Here is a 21,189-nt window from a genome sequence, read left to right as displayed (position 1 = left end):
ACTGTCCATTGCGCTGCAAGGAACTGTAACCAAACTATTTTAATAGTGTTTGTACACATTAAGCCTGACTGAAACGGTGCTTCAGTGTGGGCGCTTTGAGCTGGGTTAATTAGAATGCTTTCAAGTACGGTTCTCGAGATTGCTTATGTTGTAACAACTTACTTAATTTAAACTGACTCAAAAATGTAACATCAAAACATCCAGGAATCTGCAAGTAAATGGATACAGCGTAATGAGAACATTGCTAGGATACCGGGAGCATAATTCACCAAGCAGGGTTGATTGAAATTAATTTTTATAGGCAATGAAAAACCAAACACAGATCTATACAGTAACCAGTATTTTAGTAATACACAAAAGAAAAATACTGCTGGACTCACCTCACCACATCTACAAGACAAATGCCAATAAGGTACTAGAAATGTATATAAAAAAAGAAAAAAATAACCTACGTATTTTGATTAATTCAAAGAAACAACAGCCCTCAAGGCAGGACAGAAAGACACTAATGGTATGTATTTACTACAAAGCTTACTGCACAGATTAGTAAAAAAAAAGAAAAAAGAAAACAAAAATAAAAATGAAGATATACATACAACACAGTCTGCAATATACCTCAAGTAATATTTCCAACAATAATGTATCAGTCATTCAAACATTTGTACTCCCAGTAGCTGGGAAACAAACAAAAGGTTTTGGTCTCACCTAGTTGTCTTTCATGAAATCTGCTGTGAAACCTTCTGTTTGTATCCTGCTGGGAATCCAGTATGTTTGAAACTTCAATGGATCTGTAACAATTTAAATAAAGTCCAAAGTAGCAACAAAAACCAAAAAAAAAAACTGGTTGGAAACGTAGTAAAGAATATGAAAGAGCTATGTTTGTTATTAATGCTATAAAGTAAATTGTAAAGTAAATATTGTCAAACCCAAAAAAATAAAGAGAAAGAAAAAATTTGGCTGACAACCACCATGGTCTGGTGCACAATTCAGCAGACTAACACATTTTCGCCCTCTCCCCCGGACACAGTTACCTGGCTTTTCCAGATTTTAAACCTCCCGGAAACTAGCAACAGGCAACGAACGCCCCAGCCCCCCAGCTAAGAACTAGCATTACCTGGCCAGACATTCTGCATTCTGCTTATTGCGTCACCTGCTGAATCAGCTAAATCAGTAATAAGTTATAGTTTAACCCTGTCAGCCTATCCAGACTGTGGCGGTCAGGTGTGCGTGTGTGTGCTTGTCTCTGTGTCTCTCACAACTGTGACGTAACGCCAAAATGAGCAGAAAGGAAACAACTTCACTGGCCATAAAACATGTGACCATTAGGTATAAAGATATGCATATTCTTAAAAATGAGGATAAATAAAAAAAAACTAGTAAGTCTAAAATGTTTACATTTGTTCCCTTGATACAATACTTATCACTGATTTTTACCCAAAATTTACAAAAGTGTTTTTGCAACTCAAACATGTGAAAATGATTATATTACCAAAATAATTGACTACATTTGGTAGACACATTTCTGTCAATAATACATTTGTAATTTGAGGCTGTACGTTGTAAAAGGAGAAACTTCTAGTTTGGGTCATGTACTCAGTTGTATTTTGTCTTATCTGTATTAATGACCGAGTGTATTTTGTTTATTTTGTATGGTTTGGGTGATTTCAAATGTATATTTGTATTTAGGCACGATTAATGCACCAAGTAGTTCACATGCAGACTGTGCTGGGGCCAGAGTGAATGATTAACAATCAAGTCCCGACACAGCTGCATAAGAGTCATGGTTCTCACACTTGGGGTTGGGTGTTCAGAGGAGAGAGCGGGAGAGAGAGATGGGAGAAATTAAGATCAAATATAACAATTGCTACTCGTGCTGGAAGGACCAGCACGATACTTGTGTGGAGTTTGTTCACTGTTTGTTTTATATGTTTCTTTTGGCCATCGTGCTGTTTTCTTTTGTATAAGTGTTTGTCTTTTGTTCAACCTTTTTTATTTACAATAAATCTGCGCAGCAGCACGTTCACTCACAGCACTGTGTCTCTGTATTTCCTGGTACAACGTCACCCATCAGCCATCCTTACCACACCGAGATCAGGGGATTATTAGTAAGCTTGGAAAATGTGCATACAATACAAAGCCAACATGTTTTCAGCAACCCAGGAAGTCACAAAAATGTAGGATTGAAATCCCAAATGGGTGGTATAGAACTAGACCAGGCCTTGGTGCTGTAATATAATTATTGCTTTCAGCAACCAGACAAGAAGCAGTCAGACAGAAAACAGGTTTGGTTAAATTGTCAGAAGTGCATTGTACAAATCACTGTAGGTTCTGATGAGGGTCTATCATGCACTGGTGGGACTGGTGGGACCATACTGTGTTCAGTTCTTGTCTCCACAACACAAAAGGGACACTGTGTCCTTAGAGAGAGTCCAGCAAAGAGCAACCAGACTAATCCCAACTGAATCTATTTAGCCTAAAATAAAGAAGAATTAGGGGAGAAGTTTTTAAAATCTTAAAAGGAGTTGACAGTTAACCCTAGCCAATACTTTATGCATAGCACAGAAACCAGGACCAGAGGATACAGTTAGAAAGTTTTGGGACCAGTCAGCTACTAGGAACTGGATAAGCATTTCTTATGTATGTTATGTATATAGGGGATATGCACAAACATGCTGTCATTTTACACTGATGAAGGAACATTTGTCTACTTGACTTTGAGGCTGATGGTCAACTACCTAGCTGAGTTAAGTCACCCCTGGATTTTGAGCATTTGTATTGCACTGATTAATTGTCTTTGATTCAGATACTTTAGGGGTAACCCTGGGATATCCACGGATAGGTGGTTAATGCGATCCTGGGTGATTCACCAGTATAATAAAATGCTCCAATAAAATCCAGCTGTGGCTTATCCAAGCAGGGTATAGTTTCATCAGATTGACCTATCTTATTTTATCATTTTTACTCTATCGCCTGTGTTCTGTTGAAAAGTCTTTCCTGGTTAATACAGTTTAACTTCCCCAGCTGTACATGTAGTACTCAGAATGAATAGAAGCAAGTTTGTCAAAAGTCCTGTGGAAAGATGACCATCAAGTGATGGCTGAAAATGAAACATTTACTATGGAAGTTGTATCACCTTTAATAGAACCACCATAGGGTATATTTGCAGAAATACATTTCTCTGTTGCCACATTCTTATTTTTTTCCAAGTGTATCAAATCCTATCTAGGAATTGTGCAATTGTGATCATTGTCCTACTTTGCATTCATTTTTAACATGGGTGCATCACGGCCTGAGAGAGATACATGTTCCTATAAGGCAGAACTATTAGGTTAAAAAAAGCAGAATTAGGTTAACAAAAAATAATACTCAAATGAAAATGATACGTATTAGAGTATGGAAGTCTGATAAAATATTCTGCGGGCTTGTTGTATCAGTGTTATCTTCCTGCTTGTCAGTCTGTATTGGAATCATGGGAAGTGTCACAAGATGTCTTTTATAAATAAAGAAAAGGAAAGCTACGAAGGTCTTAGAAACCCTTTTCTCCTGCTGCAGCATAAATGAAGAATATGAACAGGCACATATGTCATGCCCATATGCATAAAACATTGGCGGTGTTTACATGCAAGTTTTAATCGCGCTACTATAGTGCATTCATGACGTGTCACACGCAAATGACGCATGATTGTGCTCGTTCCAAAAGTGCACGGCAAAAAAAGTGTGTGACTTAAGTGTCATTACACTTTGGTAAAGCACGGTAAAGTGCGCGCTAATTGGCCTCATTAGTCCCATAGCAACAAACTCCACAGTCGTGCAAAATACTTAACGATATACTTTCATGAAATAACACGATACCTCCTCCACTTCCCCTATGTAAAAGAACGCTCTTCTCTGGGTTTCGGTCTTTCTGTGCTCCTCTGTAGCGTAAGTAAGATTTTCCTTATCCCAGTCTTACTAATACAAATCAGTTAGATATCCATCCATCCGTTATTATCAATCCGCTTCTCCTGATGAATGTCGCGGCTAAATTATATATAAATTGCATATAGAGATGTTGATTTATACCATTATTTATTCATGTATTATGAACGATGCATGAAAACTACTAGATTGTTATGACCAGCATTATTATCCTAATAATAATACTACGAATAATGTAGCTTTTTTCCCGCAGGAGGTTTCAAGCTTCCACCCCTTCTGACAGCACGCAACACCAGATTGACCAATTGTGAATTGTTTCACAGTCTCTGTTTTACATGTGAATCCTAAGAATAATTTCTGGAAAATAATAACATACCGCACATACGCACACAGCCTACCTGACACGCGTAAAATGGCTTTATCTCCTCAACCACAGCAGCTACAGCGCTCAAACCAACTTTAATTTAAAGGATGCCAAATGTGAATTGTTTCACAGTCTGTGTTTTACCTGTGAAGCCTAAGAATAATTTGTGAATACAATAAAATATCGCATATACACACCACCGTCCCAGCGTCAATTAAAAGTGCTTGATATCCCCAACCACAGCAGCTAGCATTTTCAAAACAACTTTAATTTAAAGAAGACCAGTTGTGAATTGTTTCACAGCTTCTGTTTTACATAGGAATCCTAATAATAATTTGTGAAAAAACAAATGGTTGGGGATATCAAGCCATTTTACGCATGTCGGGCTAAGTGTGTGCGCATATGCGATATGTTTTGCTTTTCACATATTATTCTTAGGATTCACATGTAAAACAAAAGCTGTGAAGCAATTCACAACTGTTCTTCTTTAAATTAAAGTTGGTTTGAACGCTGTAGCTGCTGTAGCTGCTGTAGCTGCTGATCCAGGAGCATCGTCTGATGCGCCTGGAGTAGAGAAGGATGTACCGTCTGATTGCACGCACCGCTGCCAGGCTAGATCGGCAATACAGCCACCTTTTGGAAAGGCTGGACCACGCTGAACAACAGCACCAAGAGGTGGTTGTGTTGCATGCCGAATTTCTGCGCACAATACGATTCATTTCCTGCAAACCCATTGCATGGGACTGAAGGAGTTCTTCCCATACAAGACTTAATCTAGACATGTTTGTCTGCGTCTTCTCCATCCATCATTTTTTGTCGCAACTACGTTGTAATTAGGCCTATGATTTTATATACCCTTATAACTAATTAGCAAATACACACACATTATGTATTTATTATATTAACAGCATCTGTGTAAGTTTCCACATTTTCTGCATAATTAATTTTAATATTTAACAAAGTACCTGTGTTTGAAACCAACACATCCTGAGTTGTTTTTAATATATTTGTTCCACATTAACGCATATTTGTGATTATTCAACGCATAATCCTTTTGTTTAGCACATTAACAGTTACGCAGTTGGCTAAGACTAATATATATGGGTGTGTGAAAGGACATCAGTAGACTAAGAAGCATAAGAAAAGCAGTAATGGGAATTGGTGAGTGCTGTCGGTTTTTGTACACATGCTACTTCTACCATTTCTAGAACAACTAATTCTAAACAATAATAGTAATAACTATTATTATTTTCTTCTTGGCAGCATGAACCGTTTTAACTGCAAGACTTTTGCATTCTAGAGAGATGGGGGGTAACCTTCTCTTCATCTCTGCCTAGCGCGTAAAGCCTCATGTAATCCCTGTGCATTATTTGAACGATATCCTTTATCGCGCAGCATCTCTTTTCAGCGCGTTTGGTGATTTTTAAATAAACCCTCCCATTATTTTATTATTAATGAGGTCGTTTGCATTTGGACGACTAAATTCTCTTTCTAAAATAAACTCTCATGTAAACGTGGAAGCAGAACTGTCATGACCAAAAAAGCGCGAGAGATCTGTTGTCACGCTTTTCCGTTTTTGCTTGTAAACTGCCCCACTGTCTCCTTCATCGTGCCAGTAATAGTGTTTAACATGACAGGATTTCATCGGGTGATGCATAAACGCCATTTACTGTCAAAAAACTTCACTAATTGCAACGTTAGAATAACATGTCCTTGGAGACCAATTTTCTCATTATTATATTAATTGTCTGATTCATAAATTTGTATTGTGCCGTTAATTCACCCTTACCGGCATCATAATTAACATAATTAACCTTAAGGCCTCGACACACCGGACGCGATGCGACAAGCAAATGTGTCATAGCTCGGCAACAAAAAAAATAAAACATGTATTTTTGATAATAGCCATTCGTACTTCCTGCAATGCGATTGGCGACACTGAAGCAGTGTGAAAACAAATAGAATTGGTGTCTATTTTTGCGATTTTGTTGCGCGGCAACTAGGGAACTGACCAATGAGGAACAGCTTCCCTTGCACATTTTGTACAATAACGCACACAAATTATAAAAACACCAGAAGATATGCCTATGACCATAATGATTTAGTTGTGGAAGACAGCAAAGGAAATAAAGTACAATTGAAGAGTGCAAGTACTGTGGAGTTACTATACATACTGTGACAATATGAATAGAAAACAATAATTTCATACAGTATATAAAAAACGATTTATATAAAACTTGAAAATAGCTCAAAATAAGCACCAAAAAATGAAATTAATAAATACTTAACAAAAAAACTGACAAAAATTGAAAAATGTGACATTTCGAAACATGAAATACTACTATTATGGCTTCCGGTAGACTTTTGCGATACCATTTTGTAGTTTGATGTAGTTCGATGTTAAGTAAAAGATTTGTGTACAAGATAGTTGTGTCCGTAAAACACTTGGCCATAGCTGTGTACTGAAAAATACATATTCATGTCAAACGGGATTGTTAGTTAGTTCAAGAAGTTGTATTTTAGTAACTACAAATAAAGTGCAAGAAATATGTAGCGTTTTCTAATGCAACTTTGCAATGAAACAGAGTAGTATTGTGTTGTATTGCAAGATTTTTCTGTATTTATTTATTTTAGTTTAAAATAAAATGAGAAGCAGATTCGAGATGTATTATTATTGTATGTATTGTATTGGAATGGATTGTGCAGGCACTTGCAAACTGAGGGAATACAGTAACAAATAAATGCATAGGCGATTTTCTGCCATTTAACAATGAATTGTATTTAATGTAACTGTGTGGTGCTTTCTTTCTGTTCTATTTGTAATTCAAATGAAAGTTTTAAACATAATATTATGAGAAAAATAACCGGAGCTTGCTGACGCTCCAGTGGCTTCTGTACCTTCTTGTGCAGTTCAAAGGAAACGTGTGCTAACATGAGAGGATTCTTTACTTCACAACCAAAAGTAAACTATCGTGATGAACTGTGACAAACATTGCATTTCTGGTGGTTACAGTTCTTTTTCAGGAAGGCGTGTGCATACAAGCTATGTAAAAATGTAATTTTATCAAAAAGCATACACTGCCACTAACCTAACCCCTCACTCGCGGCTAGCACCTGTGTTTGCAATTTCTTTTTTTTTAACCTGACATCTCGATATTTTGGAAAACCTGCCCCATAGCCATAACGTGATGGCGTAAGCATGGTGTATGCCTTTGATGTCTTAAGAAGTGGTCCCAGCTCATTTGCATACCTCTGACAATTGGTTAGATACAATCTCTCTGTAACAATATGTGTTGTTAAATCACATCTAAAAACCATTACTGGCCAGTAAATTAACCAGACACTAGTTTTATAAATTGCCAGCTGATTACTTTCACATTCAAACTCGGTGCCATTTGAGACAAGGGGGCGGAGCTAACAAAACACGCACAGGCACACACACACACAAAAGCAAGGTAGTCCAAACAGTGACAGCTTGGGAGAAGTACTTGGAAAAGTGCAGAGCAGTTTAGAAGCAGTTTGAAAGCTGGTTGACAGCTGCAGAAACTAAACTTAAACTTACAAAATAATAATAATAATAATAATAATAATAATAATAATAATAATAATAATAAATTAATTAACATGGCCTTCAAGCCAGTAATCTGTGACACCTGCATGATGTGGGAAATCCGAGAAAACCCAGTAGAGCTAAACCAAATGTGTGTAAAGTGTAGCACGATCCAGGACTACCTTAAACTAGTAACTATGCTAGAAATGGAGCTGCAGGAAATGACAGAGCAACAAGAGTTTGAGGAGCTGGCAAACCCGAAATTCTTGGAAGTTTGCACCCTTAACGGAAAAAAGAAATGTAGTCAAACACAACCACCAGAAATCAAAACGTCAAAAAGATTTGACCCACTTCAAGATTTAGATGATCAAAACCAGCATCAAGAGAACAAAAGGAACAACATCCAGGACCCCATAAACAGTGATGGCCAGGCAGCAAAAAAAGTTAGGTCATGGTTGTCGGGGACTCCATATTGAGAAACACAGTAACACAGCAAGTCAGGACCCCCTTACAACAACAGTGTGCTGCCTTCCAGGAGCCTTTGTCACGCACATCACTGAGAACGTGGACAGGCTCTTAGAACGAACAGGCTCTTAGTAGTCGTCCACATTGGTACAAACAACATTGGAAGAGCCAGGCCAAGATCCCTGCAAAACAAATTCAGAGAGCTAGGAAAGAAATTAAAAGACAAGACCAAAACTGTGGTATTTCCTGGGATACTGCCGGCACCATACGGACAGCTGGAAATAAATAATCTAAATGCATTACTGAAATCGTGGTGCACACAGGAGGGCTTCATCTTCCTTGAACATTGGACCACATTCTACAACAAGGACTTTCGATATACTGTAGGTGGGATGGACTGCACTTAAATAAAAAGGGAACCAATCTACTAGGAGAAAGGATCCTCTAGGAGGTTCAGAAGCATTTAAACTAGAAAGGAAGGGGCGAGAAATCAACAGAAAAACAGAAGGGAGACCACATCAAAAAAGGGCAACAACTCAGGTAAGACAACTATTAAATATATTTATCTAAATGCTAGAAGTCTCACAATCAAAATCTTAGAACTTGAAACTACTGCACTAACAAGTAACTACGATGTGATAGGTGTTACAGAAACTTGGTTATCCAAGAGTGATGGAGACAAATATAATATTAGTGGGTATACACTGTATAGGAAAGACAGGCAGGACAGAAGAGGCGGAGGGGTAGTGCTATACATAAGAAATAGTCTTGATGCCCAGGTGTTAAATCTGGATGAAGAAAACAATGGCGAATCAATATGGGTCAGAGTAATGGACAAAAATTCAAAGGGCATAATAATAGGGGCATAGACTGCCAAATTCAGATGCCGAGCAAAATAATCTTTTATACAGTGACATTAGAAATGCATGTAGCATAGGAGCATAGTAATGGGGGATTTCAACTTCCCCCATATAAAATGGGAAAACCCGGTGGGGAGCATGACAGCTGAAATTAAAATGGTAGAAATGGCAAATGACTGCTTCCTAATGCGATTTGTCAAGGCACCAACTAGAAGAGGGGCATGCCATGATTTATTCTTTTCAAATAATGAAGACAGAATAACTGAGGCTGTGTGGTCATAGGAGGCTGTGTGGTCCAGTGGTTAAAGAAAAGGGCTTGTAACCAGGAGGTCCACCTCAGCCACTGACTCATTGTGTGACCCTGAGCAAGTCAATTAACCTCCTTGTGCTCCGTCTTTCGGGTGAGACGTAATTGTAAGTGACTCTGCAGCTGATGCATAGTTCACACACCCTAGTCTCTGTAACAAACAAATAACTAAAACAGAGGTCAGAGAGCCATTGGCAAACTCAGATCACAACATGGTCTCATTTGAAGTACTAGTTAAAACCCCAAAAGAGACTAACAGAAGTAGATTGGAGTAAAATAGAGAAAACATTCTGTGGCAATGTGCCCCGCCCCTGTGTGCATTTCTGTGTTGTATGTTGCGTGTGTTAATGTTGGTGTATTGTAGTTGGTACATGGGATATAATGTGGGTAATGAGCACGAGTATTTAAAATGTTAAGTGCCATACTATAGACACACATTCCAGCCCACCGGCCCCTCATTCCCCCAGTGACACAGAGTGCCATACTATAGACACACATTCCAGCCCACCGGCCCCTCATTCCCCCAATGACACAGAGTGCCATTCTATAGACACACATTCCAGCCCACCGGCCCCTCATTCCCCCAGTGACACAGAGTGCCATACTATAGACACACATTCCAGCCCACCGGCCCCTCATTCCCCCAATGACACAGAGTGCCATACTATAGACACACATTCCAGCCCACCGGCCCCTCATTCCCCCAGTGACACAGAGTGCCATACTATAGACACACATTCCAGCCCACCGGCCCCTCATTCCCCCAATGACACAGAGTGCCATACTATAGACACACATTCCAGCCCACCGGCCCCTCATTCCCCCAATGACACAGAGTGCCATACTATAGACACACATTCCAGCCCACCGGCCCCTCATCCCCCCAATGACACAGAGTGCCATACTATAGACACACATTCCAGCCCACCGGCCCCTCATTCCCCCAATGACACAGAGTGCCATACTATAGACACACATTCCAGCCCACCGGCCCCTCGTTCCCCCAATGACACAGAGTGCCATACTATAGACACACATTCCAGCCCACCGGCCCCTCGTTCCCCCAATGACACAGAGTGCCATACTATAGACACACATTCCAGCCCACCGGCCCCTCGTTCCCCCAATGACACAGAGTGCCATACTATAGACACACATTCCAGCCCACCGGCCCCTCGTTCCCCCAATGACACAGCGTGCCATACTATAGACACACATTCCAGCCCACCAGCCCCTCATTCCCCCAATGACACAAAGTGCCATACTAAGCCAGTTGCAAGGGCAGTTGTTCATTCCAATCCCTGAGTCTGCACTGACCACTATACAAAGCAGCTCTAAACCGGTGTTGATATCCACAGTTGTAGATTCACTTTTACTGTCTTTTTCGTCAGCATTTTTATATAAAAAAATTGGTAGCTTCTTAAAGTAGTACTGTAGTTTGTAATATAAGTTCCTAATGTTCTCTTCATTGCATCACAAGGAAGACTGACTAAATCAGACAATTGTGCGAGAATTGGGAGATGTGTGTAACTCTTGACTCTGCAAAAATTTAATTTTAGTCTGTAATCCATAGATTTATTTTAAATAGATTACAGACTAATGAAAATATATGGTGCACCATATATTTTCAACATATAAAATAAATATATGGATTACAGACTAAAATACTGTATATTTTAAATATATACCATATATTAAATATATAAAAAAGGGGCCAATTTCTATATATGAAAAATATAAGGATCATACTTTTCTACAATATATTAAAAATATGTTTTTTCCAAAAGGGCTCTGATTCGTGTAGCATCAAAAGTGGCACGTAGGTAATCGGACACTAATTTTTTTGTTCCTAGTGTCTATTCATTGGCATGGTGCAAAAAGACTAATTTGATTTGCCCATGGAAAAGAAATCGCTTCATCAGTGCCCATGCACTGAAATTGGAGCGGTTGGGCACTATATATGCATTTTCATAACAAGTTGATAAAGATTCTTAAGTTAATTCTTAAGTCAAGGTTCTGCCTATAAAAGAAAGTTCCAGAACCGTTCCGGCTCAACTACACCATGTTGCCCACGTGTGTTCATGGCAAACATGAGCTGACTCAGGGACTGATGCATTCACAGTAGAGAAAAAAGCAGACTAAAGCCACCACAGAGGCCCCCCTGGAGCAGGTCACTGCAGCTGGACCTAGGACGGCGGCGTTTACACTACAAAAAAGAGACCTAAGCCGCCTCAAAACTGGCTTAAAAATTGGTAGTGTAAACAGGATAACAGAGAAAGAGTGACCAATTTCCTCACCAGAATCAAAAACCCCAAAATACAAGGCAGAGATTGAATCAGAGACCCATTTCATTCTCCACTCAAGAAATTTCAGAGATCCGAGAAAAAATATGCTCTCTAGCTGGCAGAAAGAGACGGCGTTTTCTTCATGAAATAAGATGGTGAAAATGTTAATTTTTGTTGTGAAAAAGAAAGAATGTAGCAGGAATCTCAATAAGGATAATCTGAATTTGAGAGAGAGCAGCACTATCCAAGTAGTGATGTATTGCAATAGTGAGTTATCTGTGTATCAATTACTCTTCATCCTCAATATAGATGTATACATTGTGGCAAACCGTTTTCTTGTCCCTGACTTCTTTATCATGGTCTTCTAGTGTAAATAAAGCACCCCACACAACAACAAAGCAGTTTAAACAGGACGGTATCTGTATATCACAGAGGGGTACCTGTATATCACAGAGGGGTACCTGTATATCACAGAGGGGTATCTGTATATCACAGAGGGGTACCTGTATATCACAGAGGGGTACCTGTATATCACAGAGGGGTATCTGTATATCACAGAGGGGTACCTGTATATCACAGAGGGGTATCTGTATATCACAGAGGGGTACCTGTATATCACAGAGGGGTACCTGTATATCACAGAGGGGTACCTGTATATCACAGAGGGGTATCTGTATATCACAGAGGGGTACCTGTATATCACAGAGGGGTACCTGTATATCACAGAGGGGTACCTGTATATCACAGAGGGGTGTCTGTATATCACAGAGGGGTACCTGTATATCACAGAGGGGTACCTGTATATCACAGAGGGGTATCTGTATATCACAGAGGGGTGTCTGTATATCACAGAGGGGTGTCTGTATATCACAGAGGGGTGTCTGTATATCACAGAGGGGTACCTGTATATCACAGAGGGGTACCTGTATATCACAGAGGGGTACCTGTATATCACAGAGGGGTACCTGTATATCACAGAGGGATATCTGTATATCACAGAGGGGTACCTGTATATCACAGAGGGGTACCTGTATATCACAGAGGGGTACCTGTATATCACAGAGGGGTATCTGTATATCACAGAGGGGTATCTGTATATCACAGAGGGGTACCTGTATATCACAGAGGGGTATCTGTATATCACAGAGGGGTATCTGTATATCACAGAGGGGTACCTGTATATCACAGAGGGGTATCTGTATATCACAGAGGGTAGCCATGTTCAACACAAAAACAATCAAAACCTAACTCTGTACAGGAGAGCTAATTACACTTTTTAGACAATCCTGCCTATCACCTCCAGTCTATATTCAGGTCCCAGCCTTAACACAGACAACACATGCACAATACAAATGTCCTGACTTCTCCATTTAAACTTCGGGGATACATTTTTCCTTTATCCTTCCCTTTGTCACAACATATATAACAAAACTGCATTACACAATAAACATATTGTTCAACATATTCATAATAAAATACTCAACGATCAATGCACAGCACATCAATTGCAAAAATAAATATTGTACTAATAAGGAGATATGTTTAGAAACTTGTTTAGAATTACAGGTAACTTAGACCTGTATAAAGTACTTAACCAACCCTCATAACTGTGTGTGTGTAACGTTATAATGAAGGTCAAGCTGTTTTATTTTTGATTTCATTCAGGTGCCTTCTTCATCCCTTACCTCATCTTCCTGTTCACCTGTGGGATCCCTGTGTTCTTTCTGGAGACGGCACTGGGACAGTACACTAGTGAAGGGGGTGTGACGTCATGGAGAAAAATCAGCCCTCTTTTTGAAGGTAATTCAGTCTTATGGATATCAGTATCAAATAAGTATAGATTCTTGTAGCTCCTTGCTCCAACTTGAATTTTTTTCAGAAAGGGAAAATGCACATAATAAAGTTACCAAATCAGAAATTAACAACTAAAACATTTAAATGAGGGGCCTTTTAACAATCTTATTCATTTCAGAACTGGTGTTTTTTTTTTTGCTTGACTGCTGATTCAGAGTAAATAGCTTTAAGCAGACCAGCCCAGTCTTTTTGGCTGAAAGAGCTTTTAAAAAAGAACCATAAGAAACAAAAACAAAAATTCCAAAGAAAAAAAGAAAAAAATGAACTGGATTACACACGCTTCAATATATTTTTATTCTGATTAAACACTTACAAAATATTTAGAATTGCTTTTACCAAAAAACTACCCACTGTCCACCTTTCACATCTAGATCAAGAGAGCAACATAGTGGAGCTTTATGAGCCATACTTTGGACAGCCCTGGCTTGGAGAATCTAGTTGTAGTGGAGTGGCCAAGTCTCTAAGGTAGTCAGGAGGCAGAAAGGAAACTCCGAACTTCAGAATTGCAGGCTTATTTTAATAAATCAAAAGTGACAACAAAAATACAACTCAACGAGCCAAAATAAAAAGGTTAAACAAAAACAAGTCATGAAACAAAAATTAAACAGAAAATTCCTCTCCCAAGTCTGTCACTATCATGGTGAGGTTTTAAATTAAAATACAGGAGCGCTTGTATATCACTCTCTCCTCTCTCTCTCGCTCTCTCTGGCAGTAAAACCTCCTTGTCTCCAGCTTCCTGGTCTACCTAATGGAGCTCTGGGCTCTCCTTTTTTAGCATGTGTCTGCTCCCAATTATTAGGCAGGAGGCAGCTTTGGGCTGACCAGTCACTGCTGAAGCAACTGAAGAAGCACTTTTAAATGAAGATGAATTGTTTCATCTAGACCGGGCGATTAGGAATGAAAGACATTTTTATGCAGGATCAACAAGCACTTGTTTTTATGGGATGTTTTTTTTTAGAGATTTGAAGGCTTGTATTATAATAAACTGGGGTATTGGTGAATGTAGTCCAGCAGAATCTTGACTACCTGTGTCTCTTCAAAAGACCTTGGATCATTTATATACCTTCAAAGTAGACAGGGGTCTTGGTTTATCGCCCAATCCGGCTCATTAATTGCGTTTTGGAGAGACTGCCACTCCACAAGCACCAGCATTGCAGCACCTTATACTCAGTGAGGTGTCCCTTAAATCTAAGTCCAAGACTGACATCCCTTACTCAACAGATAGCCCTAATTCCTGCAGCTGCTATATGTGTCTTTGTATGGGGTTGCTGACACTAACAGTGCAGTCTCTTCTCTCCCTGCCTCCCTTTGCAGGTATCGGTTATGCCACCCAGGTGATTGTCGCCCTGCTTAACTTCTATTACATTATCGTGCTGGCCTGGGGAATTTTCTACTTAAGCAACTCATTTACTTGGGAACTGCCCTGGGCATCCTGCAACAACACCTGGAACACAGGTACTTCTTACCTTCATATTTATAGATGGAGAGTAAAATTGGATGTCTGAGTAAATAACATAGGGGACATTGAATAATGCTGACCTGGTAGACTATGCAGTGTCCAGCTGATGTTTTCAGACCACAGGGTGTAATCACAGATGCAGTTTTGTGGAACGTCTAAGGAAATGCTCTGTGTTGTCACATATTCAAGCTTAAACATACAGTCATAATTAGATTAGAATAATATCATGTCTCTATTTACAGGAACAGGGAATTTAACATTTTGCCAGGTGTAGCAGGGATTGTGTCCAATCACTGGCCTCTCAGGTGCATGTGTGTGTTTGCAGGAGACAGCCAGATGCTCCGTCTGTGACCTGCTGCCAGCTGAGTTTGTTTACAGGGTGCATGGCTGAATTGGTCGGCTGCGATTCCTTAACCAGCTGGTCAGCGTGTCACGGCAGGGTTAGGGTTAGGGTTAAGGAAAACGACTAGTGTGGTGAGCAGCCAAGTTTTAAATCTTGTGACTACTGAGTGCGGTACCAGGATCAGAGATCGATTTGTTATTGAATAGGAATAAGAGTGGGATTATTTTGGGGATTTATAGCACTGGCAAAGCATAGTGAGTTTGAGGTGTGTTTGCAGGACTTCCTTATAGTAGGAGCAGCGCACTGCTGTGTTCACAGCACCTTGTATTTTACAGCTGTGCTGTGTCAATGTATTCTGTTTGGGTTTTGTATTGGATCATGTGTATGTTTACCTGGTTGTTACCATTGCTGGTATCAGACATGGTTGTTTTCTTTTGTGTGTGCTGCCCGTGAGTACATTGAACACCTGAGCAGTTTGCAAAGAAACCTCACAGGTCTGTTCCCGTATTTCAATGGCTGCACCCACACCCCCATCACAGCAGGGCATTGTCTTGTTGTTTAGCAAGCTTTCACTTCCATTTACTATGCTTTTTTTAATGTACCATAGAAAGCGTATGGAAAAGGAGTAACCCTTTTTCTTGAGTGGCATAAATAAGTATTTCATTGATATCCACTTGCACAGGTATTGCAGGTTAGTTCCCTGTTGTTATACTGTCCTTAGATATGCAATGGGGTGCATATCCTTTTTGACTGGTCTTAATAGAACGGCAATACACGGTCAATAGTTATGCAATTCTATGCTCATATTCCATATGTTAAGTACATTTATTAGGATGTTTAGTTTAAAAAAAAAAGTATAAATAAAAACGCTGTGTAAGTTTTGGAACAATTTTGAGATTGGTATATTTTCCCAATCCATGTCTATTGATTGTTGTTTAACATTTAAATGCTAGTTGCTTATCAGTTAAATACTTATTCATGATACGTTACTTTATATAGTCATTGTCTCCCCCCATCCCCCGTCCCCAGACGACCACCACCACCACCACCCCTAGCTTTAGAACAGGGAAACACATGCAAACTCAGTATTAAAAATGCATGGTCTCATATGTTGTGTGTTTGTGATTACAAGGTTCCTGTGTGGAGTTTCAGAAGAGAAATGAAACATACAACTGGACAGCCCCAGCAAACACCACCTCTCCCATCATAGAGTTCTGGGAGTAAGTCTTGTGTGTTTCTTTGTATTTTTTGTTTTGTGGGTTGCTTTACTGGGATTTCCTCAGTCTGGAGTATTCACTTCAGTAAATACACCTTGTTCTGCTATAGGCTGTAGCCACTACAGAAACACTGGAAAATAAACAGCCACAAGGAAGCCCCAGCAAAATCATTATTTGTTACTGAACATCAACATAAATATCCAACAAACATGGTTTAATTATCGTTTTACGACCCCAGCACAATATATTGCACAAAATAAAAATGATTCTATAAGAAACTGAGGTCGCAAGAGGTTATGAACAGAAACTGCAATGATAAGAATCTCTGCAAAAGGAAGTAAAAAGAAATCATGGGATTATTTTAACACTGTTCTATCGCGGGCTTTAGACCAAAATAAAGTTTTCTTCCCCACCTCTCCGTGTCACTGCCATGACTGACAGGCGGATCTATGAGGCTGCTGCCCCCTTCCTGCAGTACCACGCATGCGCCAGACAGTCAGCACAGATCTCCCCTGTTACAGGTCATTATCTAAGTCGCTGTCTAGCTCCACCTCCTCCTCCGACAGTTCAAACAATTGGGATGTCAAGGATCAGGGGTACAAATGTGGAGCTAGATACATGTTTCCTTTATTATTATTATTATTATTATTATTATTATTATTATTATTATTATTATTTATTTTATTTGTTAGCAATCATAGATAATGATAGTTTCTCATTGGATCTGGACTACTCAAATCACCCACCCAAACTTATACACATACACAGGAGAGAAGGTTCATGTTGCATGAGAAGTTGTAAGGGGGGCTTGATTAGAGTATTTAATAATTTAGCACCAGTAGGCTCTCTGGTGCTAAACTTTCAAAACAGTTTAGCACCAATTTTCAAAACGATTTGCATCCCTGTCAACGAAGCTGGATTCAGGATCAAAGGTTTCAGTGGTCACCTTACACATATGAATGTGCATCAGTACAGAAATGCGTGAGGCTGATAAGCAGGATCGATATTTTTGTTTTTTTAAAAAGGACATGTGAAAACCCACACTCACAAGCAACACTGCTTAACCCTTTAAGGACCAAGCGTTTTTCTGTGGGATTTTCCCCCAGTATCAGGGTTTTGTTGGCTGTAGTTGACCCTCTTCCTATAAAAATTCACTAAACATCTATTTTTTACAGTAGCATCTTGGAATTGGTATCCTTTTTTTCAGAACACTCTGGTGAACATTATAAAGTACTTCATAAACATACAAGCTTTTCGCTTTTTTTAACACAATATACACTGCTGTGCAAAAGTCTTAGACGTGTTGCATTTTTCTACTCTGATGCATTATGAGCATCAACAATTTACTCAAAGCCTCCACTAGTGTTTTCTACTATTATAACAACTTTGATTTGCATAAAGAAGGAAAAACATTAAGTGAAATAGCTTGCATCACTTGATTTTTAAGGTGTGGTATCCAAAGCATAATCAACAAGTACAGAGAAACATCATCTGTAATTGACAAACCCAGGACTGGAAGCTGTCTAACAAGGATGAGCAATACTTGAAGATAGTATCCTTAAAGAATAGAAAGAAGACAAGTGTTGAATTGACAATAAAACTGGCAGAAGGCACAGGTGTCATTGTCCATCAGATCAACAGTACGAAGGTCACTCTTGAAATCAGGACTTAAAGGATGTGTTCCAGTAAGAATACCTCTGTTAAGAAAGGGGAACAAGAGTAAAAGGCTAACATATGCACAAGAACACAGAAACTGGACTATGGAACAATGGTCAAAGGTGCTTTGGACTGTTGATGGATGGACAATGACACCTGTTAAGAAACCATGAAGACTTTTCAAAGTTATTCAGCTGATCTGAACATTTTGTTATAATTTCGTAATACAGTATTTACAAGGCAATCCATAATGATTTGTGTGTGAATATAAACATTTTATTTCTGGTATGTGGTCACATTTTTCAAACAGCTATTTCGCAAAACAACTACCGGTACTTGGCGATACTCAGATGCAGACAATTTATATGAAACTGAAGATCTTGTTTGCGCGAGGTTTCTGGAAAATCGCACGAGCGAAAATGTTAGGTTATTATCATAACCCTGGTTCCCTGAAATAGAAATGTAACCATTACCTCATGGGTATTAATCCTTTGATACCATCTATCCTGACTCGATATTCCAAAGCTGCACGTAGTCGTGCCCGCCTCCGAGGGAATAAAAGAGACTGCAGTCACTCAAAACGTCATCATTTTTCCCTCAAGACTGCTGCAATAAGACACAGCGACCTTGAAGGTTAATGGTTACATTTCTAATTCAGGGAACCAGGGTTATGATAATAACCTAATGTTCCCTTTCAAGTACGAAATGTAACCATTACCTCATGGGTAGACATACAAAAGATGTTGCAAGGAATATTGCAGATTAAGTGAAAAGTTACAAGGCTCGGCCAAGGCCACCTTGCACGTTACCATGACGAACCCAAGACAAGTAGACAGGGCAACTTGTCCATATAATATGCTAGTGTCCGCACCGGGCAAAGCGTATGGAGCTGCTACTGTCTATCAAACTGGAAAGGAGGCGGATGAAAAGCCTCAAGCTCCGCCGTCTGTCATGTGGAATGCTGAGATGGTTTTTGGCAAAAAAGCAGGATTAGTGCAAAGTGTGACTTTCGCCCTGGCTTCTGCTTTCATTGATAAATATTTCACCTCTGCTGAATGCAAGGGCTCAAAAAGAGGCTTCATAAGCTCTTCCAGCACCACATTAAGCCTCCAACGAGGGACAATGTCCTTCATAGACGGCCGTAGCCGGCGAGCACCCTTTAGAAATTGCCCCGCCAGGAAATGAGCTCCGAGACTGAATCAATTTTAATATGATGACAAGTCGAAATGGCTGCCAAATAGACTTTTAATGCAGAGGGGGATTTCCCCTCATCAAATAGGTCCTGTAAAGATTGCAGTATAACTGCTATGGGACAGGTTGTAGGGTCTAACCCCTTAGGCAGGCACCACATTTGAAAAACGCGTGGATTGCGCTCTGGCATTCTGTAGAGTGTCGATGACTCTATTAGAAAGCCCCAGATGGCTCAAATGGTGCTGTTCAGGGGCCAGACCCAGAGCTGCAAGTTCGATGGGTCAGGATGCCACAACATCCCCCGCGCCTGACTGGGCAGGTTGCTGCATTTCGGTAGACTCCACGGCTGGCCTCTCAGGAGCTGTATCAGGGTTGAAAACCACAGTCTCCTGGGCCAATGAGGGGCTACTAATAACACCCTGGCACACCCTGATCTTTTCTATGCACAGCGGGAGCATGGCGAGTGTAGGAAAGGCATACAGAAGCTGCCTCGGTCACTGGTGTGCCAAGGCATCTATTGCCAGTGGGTCCCCGGCTCCTGTTACTGAGAACCAAAGGGGACAATGAGTTGATTCTTGGGAGGCAAACAGGTCCACTTGTGGTCTCCCGAACAGCTGCCAAATGAGGCTCACCACTTCTAGGTGAAGCCTCCGCTCTGAGGCACTGGGGACTGTCCTTGAAAGGAGGTCCGCTGCCCAATTCGTCACCCTGGGAAGATGTACTGCCTGCAGTGAGAGGAGGTAACAGTGCGCCCAAAGCAACAGCTTGCGGGCAACCCGGTGGAGACTGCGGGACCCGAGGCTGTCCTGGTGGTTTATGTATGCCAACACAATAGTGTTGTCTGTCCGGACAAACACATCTGCCCTGAACCTCCTGTAAAAAAAAATCAAGGCTAGAAATACTTCCTGCAGTTCCCCCTGCCATGGGGGTCTCCATACTGCTTGCACTCTCCTGCCATTCCACACGGCGCCCCAGCCGAGGATGGACACATCTGTGGTTATAACCTTCCTCCTGGTAACGCTGCCCAGCGCTACACCCAAGTCTAGATGAGCAGGCTGTGTCCACCGGGATAGAGCCTGCAGACAGTGCCGAGATACTGTCAGCAGACAGCCGCGGTTCAATGCGAGCTGAAAAACCCTGCTGTTGAACCAGCCTTGGAGAGGGCGCATGGGCAGAAGACCCAAAGGAAGGGTCTGGAAAGCTGCTGCCATCAAGCCCAGGAGCCGCTGAAACGTCACTATTGTGAACCTAATGTTGGGCTGAAAAAGCTTCAGACAAGCGGCTATTCTCTGCACTCTGTCCTCTGACAGAGTGGACAACATGGTCTTGGAATCCTAAATAGGAGGCTGTCTGCAAAGGTGTGAGCTGGCTCTTTGCTTAGTTCATTGACAGACCCAACTGAAGCAGGTGGTCTGTGACGAGCTTCGTGGGAGCCCTTGCCTGCACTGGAGATTGAACACAAATGAGCCATTCATCAGGTAATTGAGCACTCTGATGCCCCTGAGTCTCAGTGGGGTGAGAAAAGCTTCCATGCACTTTGAAAAGACATGGGGGGCTAAAGAGAGGCCGAACGGTAAAACCCAAAACTCATACGCTGTCTCTTGGAAAGCGAACCTGAGGTACTTCCTGTGCCCTGATTTTATCGGGATGTGAAAGTAAGCAACCATAGTGAACCAGTCGCCTGGCCTTATTGACTGCAACAACTGCTGCATGGTTAACA

General features: G+C 40.6%; 1 protein-coding gene across 3 annotated transcripts in view; it reads left to right on the top strand.

The window, feature by feature from the left end:
• LOC117419859 (sodium- and chloride-dependent GABA transporter 2-like) overlaps nt 1-21,189 on the top strand; it is a 127,376-nt gene that overhangs the window by 53,180 nt on the left and 53,007 nt on the right. For all 3 annotated transcript variants that reach the window (XM_058986477.1, XM_058986478.1, XM_058986479.1), the window contains 3 exons: nt 13,415-13,549; nt 14,918-15,058; nt 16,538-16,625. In XM_058986477.1, the coding sequence (XP_058842460.1) occupies nt 13,415-13,549; nt 14,918-15,058; nt 16,538-16,625 (364 nt within the window). The remainder of the gene's footprint in view (nt 1-13,414; nt 13,550-14,917; nt 15,059-16,537; nt 16,626-21,189) is intronic.

The sequence above is a fragment of the Acipenser ruthenus genome, chromosome 14 (assembly GCF_902713425.1).
Source record: "Acipenser ruthenus chromosome 14, fAciRut3.2 maternal haplotype, whole genome shotgun sequence".
NCBI lineage: Eukaryota > Metazoa > Chordata > Actinopteri > Acipenseriformes > Acipenseridae > Acipenser > Acipenser ruthenus.
This window is presented reverse-complemented; position numbering and strand designations above follow the sequence as displayed.